Source organism: Haliotis rubra, unplaced genomic scaffold, assembly GCF_003918875.1.
Source record: "Haliotis rubra isolate DU_JTF1 unplaced genomic scaffold, ASM391887v1 Scf4, whole genome shotgun sequence".
Lineage (NCBI taxonomy): Eukaryota > Metazoa > Mollusca > Gastropoda > Lepetellida > Haliotidae > Haliotis > Haliotis rubra.
This window is the reverse complement of record NW_025767079.1, coordinates 5,911,635-5,919,861: the sequence shown is the minus strand read 5'-3', so window position 1 is coordinate 5,919,861 and position 8,227 is coordinate 5,911,635. Positions and strand designations below refer to the sequence as shown.

Sequence of the window (8,227 nt, the reverse complement as noted above, 5' to 3'; positions counted from 1 at the left end):
CAGCTGAGCTGCTCAAAGGCGCTTTGTTTTTTCCCCTCGATCACTGGATGTCAATCTCAACGGCACGTCATATTATCAATCTCAACTCCCTGGGGATCATACAACTCTTGCAGCCACTAGGCGCACCGAGTTAGTGTGGCTTTCCCATCCTTACGAGGTACCCATTTACAGCTGGGTGGACTGGGACACATAGTGACAGTACTTTGTCCAAGTTTACTGTTGCTGTACCCGCAACTAGGTGTTTGCACGTATCCATGTGGCCACCATCTGGTCATATACCAACGGATTCGTGTGTTCTTTTAAGTGCACAATATTGTATAGTCCTCCTGGGTTTCCTGATTTTTTTTATAACCAGGATATATTAACATTATGGCGTAGGAAAGTATTTAAGCATGTTAAACATACCATTTGAGGTAATTTCCTTGGCGTGGATGCCATGTGTGTTTTCCAAGGGGGATGGGGGTGGGGGTGCACACTATTGAGAAAGGAGGAGTCCAGACTTCATTTTCACCCGAAGTTCAATGGTCATTTAATAACCTTTCAGGGCAAAAGGGGGTGGGGTGCATACACCCCATTTGTCCTGCGCACCCCTTCACACACACACGCACGCACGCACGCACACGATCCGCCTATGCAGTAACCCATGCTTGTCGAAAGAGGCCACTAACGGGATCGGGTGGTCAGGCTCGCTGACTTGGTTGACACATGTCATTGTATCACTGGATGTCTATTTATCACTGGATTGTCTGGCCTCGCCTCATTTATTTACATACCGCCGTCAGTAGCTGGAATATTGCAACAACCCAACCAATCAACCACTGTTGCGACGAGGCGATAGCACGTCGTGGATCAGAAGGTCCGTGGTTCGAATCCCAGCACGGGACTCGGATACTTTATAGCCCCTACACTTTCATCAACACTTTATCCCTTTAATCACTGCTTTTGAATTTGTTTTGCCATTGTATATCCTTTCTAGTGATTAGTATTGGTCTGAAAACGTAGTTAATTTACAAATTGTGAATGCAATTGTTAGAAATATCACACTGTTTGCTGGTTTTGTATATTTTTTTTACGGACTGATTTCCGGTTGACTTTTATTTTCCATGGGAATTAACACGTAACAAACATGAATATTTTAAAAAGATTTTTTTTGACAGTATCAATATTTATTACAGATATGTTACAGTAATGCATAAGCATATCTGACAGCAAAATATTAAATTAACATGAATATTTGGTAAATCGTTATTACTCAATAAGAACAGTGCGGTCTCGAACCCCCATCATTCGGAGAAATAAATATTTTTAAATAAAGATCACAATGTACACTGTTAAAAGTCTGTTTCCGTCTGTTTGACTTTCCACGTTCCCAGGGGCGTTTGGGTAGCCAAGCGGTTAAAACATTCTCTCGTTCCGTGTTCGATTCCCTGCATGGGTACAATTTGTAAAGCCCATTTTTTGGTGTCCACCGCTGGGATATTGCTGAAAAGCGGCGTAAAGCTTAACTCACTCACTCCATGTTCTGGACTGTTGAGCACAATGTCAGTGACCCAGGGCGTTGAAGATGGCTAGTTTGGCGTCCGGCCATGTATTTGGACCCCACATACGGTGGAAGTAAGAGAAGGCTGGACCATGGAAGTACTGATAGGCCAGTCTGGGTCCAGCCTTGACCAGATCCCAACAGGAAGGGGTGACGCCCAGTTCCTTGGCCAACTCGTCCCGGTAAGGAATGTGGGGAAGCTAAAACATAGAAGACATATGCAGTTAAACACTCTGGGTGTGTCGAACTTTGATCAGTCAAACTGACGGTTGTGTCGAAGAACAATCTTGCTCCTTGTGTATTCCTGTAGTCATTAGTTTGCGGTTGTGTCGAAACTCGGATATATTAGTACCCCCAATTCTTCGATAAAACGGTGTTTGTATCTCGAAAAACATGATATTTAACTGCAGAACTCCACTGCTCAACCTCTGATGGTAGTGAGTGAGTTTTAGTTTTACGCCGCTTTCAGCAATATTCCAGCAATATCACGGCGGGGGACACCAGAAATGGGCTTCACAAACTTCTGATGGTAGTGAGTTCAGCAATTTCCAGCAATATCACGGCGGGGGACACCAGTAATGGGCTTCACAAACTTCTGATGGGAATGATCAGAAATGTCATATATATTGAAAGTTCCATTTGATATTTGAGAATTAGTTTGAGCACAAAGAAAAGATGAAAATTATCAAAAAATAAACACATATTTTACGACGCAATAGCATTTTTTCAGAAGAGTCTTTTAGATTTACGGCTATCAGCATAATGTGGAAAGAGAGCCCTGATGTGAGTCAGGTCGGAAGGAGGACATTTACTACTGTAGTGAACCCTACGTATCATGGCGATTCGAAACTTCCAGCATCGGACCCTGATACGCACAAGGGACACAACTCTTCACGGCGAATTACACTGCATTAAACTACTTATGCCAACCCCAAATTACACGATTGATCCATCCATTTTGAGATAAATGAAAATAGGTTGATTGAAAAGCAATTCCGAAAATATAATTTTGGTTGGTTGGTTGGTTTGTTGTTTAACACCGCACTCAGCAATATTCCAGCTGTATGGCGGCGGTCTGTAAATAATCGAGTCTGGACCAGACGATCTCGTGATCAACATCATGAGCATTGTTTTACGCGATTGGGAACCTATGGCATGTGTCAACCAAGTCAGCGAGCCTGACCATCAAATCCTGTTAGTTGCCTTTTAGGACAATCATGGGTGCTGATGACCAATTGTATTTTTCAATTTGATCAGCTTATCTCGGTTTGTGTGCAAATACCGTTTTGACATCATGTAACGTCAACAGCAAAAGATCTCACTTATAAGCTGTGCAATTATTCTAGTCGAGGGTGAGAATTCATTAGTCGCCTCTTACGACAAGCAAGGGTTACTGAAGATCAATTCTAACCTGAAAATATGATATCCAAGTACATACCCTGTATTTAAAACGGCCATATTTCTTCAGAACGTAGTCATCTCTCTTCCTGATGTCCTTCATCTTGACCTTGAGATGAGGAAGATGGTGTTTACCGTTGAACACCCTGACAGCCAGTCGACACTGGAGCTCAGTTACCGGGGGGATAGGTCCGTCTGGGTCCATGCAGCCGATCACTGCCAGGCTCTGTTTCGGCAAGACGATGGGGAACACCATCTTGTAAAACGGAAGGTTTCCTTTATCTGGAAGGATAATTCACCCCGCGTCAGTAAAATTGCATATTGTTTTTTTTGTACTTGAGGTGACTACAATTTTTACCAGGCTTACAGCATTGCCATGATTCACTGTGGCTTGCTGTTTCACATCTCACTCAGCAAGAAACTCCAGCTATATGACAGCTGTCTGTAACCAACCAAATGATTGACATCATGAGCATCGAACTACGATGAGATGCTTCAAAGGTGTCTGTGTTCATGACCACAATATCCCGTTAGTCTCCTCTCACGACCGGATAACCGGTATTCCACTGTGAGACAAGTTGGTTGGAATATAATTACAACTGAAAAGACGACGAACCCGGAGGAGATCAACAACAACGCACCTACGCACCAGTAATAGTAGTAGTAGTAGTAGTTGTAGTAGTAGTAGTAGTAATAGTAATAATAATAGTGGTAATAGTAGTAGTAGTAGTAGTAGTAGTAGTAATAGTAATAATAATAGTGGTAATAGTAGTAGTAGTAGTAGTAGTAGTAGTAGTAGAAGCTGTAGTAGTAGTCGTCCACATCACTCCGGGACATGCTCTAAGCGCATAGTAGTAGTGGAGGTGGTGGTGGAAGAAGAAGAAGACGACTGACTGATTGAGTATGGTTTTACGCCGCTTTTAGCAATATTCCAGCAATATCAGGGCGGGGGACACCAGAAATGGGCTTCACAAATTGTACCCATGTGGGGAATCGAACCCAGGCCTTCGGCGTGAGGAGCGAACGCTTTAACCACTAGGCTACCCCACCACCCAGAGGAAGAAGAAGAAGAAGTATACATAGTTATCCTTACCTCCCATAATGTTCTCATCCAGGAATTCTAACTTCCAGTCGTATCCAGTGGCAAACAAAATGGCATCCACGCCCTCTACCGGACCTCCGTCCTTAAATTCAGCACACTGTTCTCCGAGACGAACTAGCTTTCCAACAATTTCGATTTTACCACATAAGATTTGTAACTGGATGTCGTCGTTGATCATCGTCCTGCTCCGGGATGGAGGTTGAGGTGGAGCCAGACCTGATGCTTTGTGGTCGATGCGGGAGTTGGCGATGCTGCACATGAGGCCGTCTAATCTTGACACACTCTTGTAGTTGGACCTTCGGTGTATTAACTTGTCAAGGGGCCTGCCCCCTGGAGCCACCCGCGGCAATACCCATGTACCTTGCCCAACGCTCAGGTAAACCTGGAAATGAAGACTCCATTGTCATCATCATCATCATCATGTCACGATAAATAACGGTACCTCCACATAGGTTATAAACATGTACATTGTCCAACGATCAGGCAAACCTAGAAATGAGGACATTCTCTTCCTCATCATCACCACTATCACAATCGATCATCATCATCATCATCATCACCTCCACCATCAATCATCATCATCACCACCGCCACCATCGATCATCATTATCATCACCACCATCACAATCATCATCACCATCATCATCATCAATATAAAGCGATATAAACGATAACGCCACATAGGTAAGATACTTCCAGTACGATATCTCAGACATCACTCAGTAGAGAGATTGACTCTTTGTACAAGCTGTGCACAAGGTGAAAGGAGTCAATATTTAGAAAGACTGAATTACAGGAACGTCCTTACCAGCTCTTGTACTACACTACTCGAATGAAGTCAAACAACACACGATTTGTTCATGTAGGTCTATTTAATATGTCATGACCATGATATGAAACAATCTGGTGTTCCTTACCTTCTACTGAGTACAACGTAGCATATATTACACATACCATATAACACAGCACACTCCACACGTGAAGATCCGGGTAAGAATAATTATTGATCTTCACTAAGCGATGCTTTTCGTAAGAGGTCACAAGCGGGTTCGGTGGTCAGTCTCGCTGACTTGGTTGACACAAGTCATCATATCCCCGCTATCACTGGATTGTTTGGCCCAGATTCGATTATTTACAGACCGCCGCTATACAGCTGGAATATTGCTGAGTGGGGCGTTAAACAACAAACAAACAAACAAACAAAACACCGTATACCGACTCTAGTCGTGATGATACAAATAGAAGGGCGATAAATATGGTGAACCCTTACCTTTCGAGCGTACCTTGATATTTCTACTGCAATTTCTCCCGCAGAGTTGGAATTACCTGACAGAAAGTAAAAGAAATATCATGGGTGCGTCCATCTTGGTAATGGAGGCCATTTTGAAAAATAAATCGCTTGGATCCCTATTCTTATTATACGCTTTGACGGAAGAAACGTGGAAGAGATGCCAGTTTCAAAATGACGGAAACTACTTTTTGGGTTGGTGTTTTTATTCATGATAAATGCTGTATTCAGTTTCGCGAACTGGTGCCATCACTGAGTTCAGTGATCCATTCAAAACAATTCCCTGCTGTTTGTCAATTTACACCAAACGGATTTTGTTTCTGAGGATAGTCAAAGCTGGGTATCATTTTGCACTGACACTTTATATCTATAACAGTGAGTAAAAAACTTGCTTGACGAATGTCATCGTATCCCAATTTCGTAGGTCGATGCTCATGCTTTTGATCACTGGATTATCTTGTCCAGACAACCGCTATGTATTATTATCATTTTTTGTTCTTATCCTTTAATATATATTTTGATTTGGCGCGTGGTCCTGTGCTCAAAGCTCAGGCCACAAATCGGTGAAGTTAAGTAGCGTCGAGCTCGGAGAGTCCTTGGGTGGGTGACCGTATTGGGCAGCTTGACTCCAGAGAGTTTCTAGGACTTGACTCCTGCCCCACAACGAAGCACATGTGACACATGTGGTCTCACCTTAGGCAAGTAAGAATGTTCAAAATTGTGACTGAGTCGAAATGGGAAAGGTCATATCGCTAAGGTGGCATCGACCAATGGCAGAACAGTCATGATTAGCAATGAAACTGATATGAATGGATCAATGAAATTCAATGATGCCACCCGGTGTTAGCGAAAAGGATCAGCTTCTCCTGCGCTTCCGGTTAGAGCTTTCTGGGAACGTGCTATGTATTCACTGAAGTGCGTGTTCATACATCTGTACACAGAGAGCATATAAAATACAACGTATATAAGCGGTCCTATAATATTATATGAAACCAGTGTTGCCTTAATTGGATCAAGTGTTTTGCGAGTTTTGATAAATTTGGTGATTTCAAGAGACCTCCAACCATAGACTGTGCAAATCAGGTGTATTGTGTCATGAATAGTTCTTCACTATTAATAAATCATATTGCATTACGACAAATCATATCTAAACATTGACGTCATCAGCCTGATAGTGTTGGGTTTTGATATGAGAAATAATCATAAAACGTTTGTCATTTAAATAAATTTTCACAATTCTACAATAATAACACAAGTTGAAACAGCCTACCAACAACCAGTACTGTTTTTTCTCTGTACTTTTGACCGTTCCAAAACGTCCTGGAGTGATCTATTGGTCCCAGAAAGGAAGCCAGCCCATCAATGTCAGGTATTCTCCCATTCTTGAAGAAGCCAGAACAGATCAAAACATAGTCAAAGGTTGAAGTGTCCTCCCCTTCATCGTCTTCTGTCTCCACAACCCACTTTCCGCTGACTTCATAATCATCTGACCTCCGGATTTTCTTAACCCTCGTTCCCAGTCTAATGTGCTGTCTGAGCTTGTTGCTGTCGCTGTAACGTTGTAGGTAGTTGAATATGGAGGCGTTTGTCAGACACTGGGGCGTGTCGTTACTGAATGGAAAGTCGCTGAAGGCGAACATGTCCTTGGAGAAGATGGAGATGAGATTCTCATACGCCCTTGCTCCCTGACCTTCTCTGTACTCTTTTGTGCAGTTCCATAAACCTCCTTTGTAAGGAAATAATCGGTCGCCATGGTAAAATTTTCATAAACGAGAACATGATTCTTAAGAGTACACAAGGCAAGGTAAACTAGAGGGAGTGAGTTAGAATTAGAAGTCACACGGTAGTATTACAGCCATATCGCGACTACTTTACATTAGAACAAGAGGATGTGGTGTATTTCAGGACTTAGAAATACTGCATTTAATTTATTAATACTTACACTATTGTATGTAAAACTCTGAAGGTATCTTTAACCTAGTACATTTCAATATAACACCTAACCTTATTTGTTGATACTTAAACCCATATTCATCAAACAATTTGTTTGGTTTTAACAATATTCCAGCAAGATCACGGCGGGGGACACCAGAAATGGGCTTCACATATTGTACCCATGTAGGAAATCGAACCAGGGTCTTCGCCGCGACGAGCGTACGCTTTAACCACTAGGTCACCCTACCGCCCTATTTGTATTGCAATTGTCAGTGACCATTTGTGTTTTGCGAATTGTGATGTTCATTCTCTTGTTATTCGTGGCGGTGTGTGTTTGCTCGTCACGCCGAAGTCCTTGGTTCGATTCCCCACCTGGGTACAACTCACTCACTCACTGAAATAACGGGTTTGTAGAATCTGTAAAGTGTAATCTCACCAATGTTGTCAAACTGTTCATAACACGTGGGTTGCAGGTCTTCCTCCAGACAAGACTTCACGGCAACGAGTCCTGACACACCCGCACCAATGATGGCGACCTTCTTCCCCTTGTACATCTCGCTTTCCGCGTCCAACACAAAACCCAAGTCAAGTGACATTTAATTACTCTTGGTATCATTTTATACAGAATCGAATAATGTACGTTTGTAATCACATATAAACAAGGAAGGGAACTCGCGATGACAGGTCGACAATAAAGCCTTTCTATAATTATTTGCTGCCAGTCAGCAGTAACAACAGAGCGATTTCTGTCAATGGGGTGGTGTCGCAGGAATGACAATTGGTCAGCGTGGGTCAAAAATGAATAATATCAGGTAGGTCGCTCTGGGATTATGGAAAACAAAGGGAGAGCAAGGTTGTCTTCTCAAAAGTTGTATGTGATTTAAACAGTCTTTTATTTCCCGAAAGACATGTAATATTATAATACATTAAGCATCAACAATTTACAAAAGGAAAAAGGATCAGC

The 8,227-nt window shown here is 42.5% G+C and overlaps 1 protein-coding gene across 1 annotated transcript; it reads right to left on the bottom strand.

Moving 5' to 3' along the window:
* Positions 1-1,129: 1,129 nt before the first annotated feature.
* Positions 1,130-7,962, bottom strand: LOC124287199 (dimethylaniline monooxygenase [N-oxide-forming] 2-like). The gene is made up of 6 exons (XM_046723686.1): positions 7,700-7,962; positions 6,599-7,054; positions 5,311-5,366; positions 4,032-4,422; positions 2,979-3,220; positions 1,130-1,740 (listed from the first exon to the last, which is right to left on the bottom strand). Exons 1-6 carry the CDS (start codon positions 7,857-7,859, stop codon positions 1,543-1,545), a joined length of 1,503 nt encoding a protein of 500 aa, XP_046579642.1. The 5' UTR covers positions 7,860-7,962; the 3' UTR covers positions 1,130-1,542.
* Between the last annotated feature and the right edge of the window lie 265 nt (positions 7,963-8,227).

Coding starts and splice junctions, on each gene's coding strand:
- LOC124287199 (XM_046723686.1), bottom strand. CDS start 7,859: ATGTCACTTGACTTGGGTTTTGTGTTGGACGCGGAAAGCGAGATGTAC. Junction 7,055..7,699: donor TGAACAGTTTGACAACATTG/GTGAGATTACAC, acceptor TTCCTTACAAAG/GAGGTTTATGGAACTGCACA. Junction 5,367..6,598: donor AAAAACAGTACTGGTTGTTG/GTAGGCTGTTTC, acceptor ACTTTCTGTCAG/GTAATTCCAACTCTGCGGGA.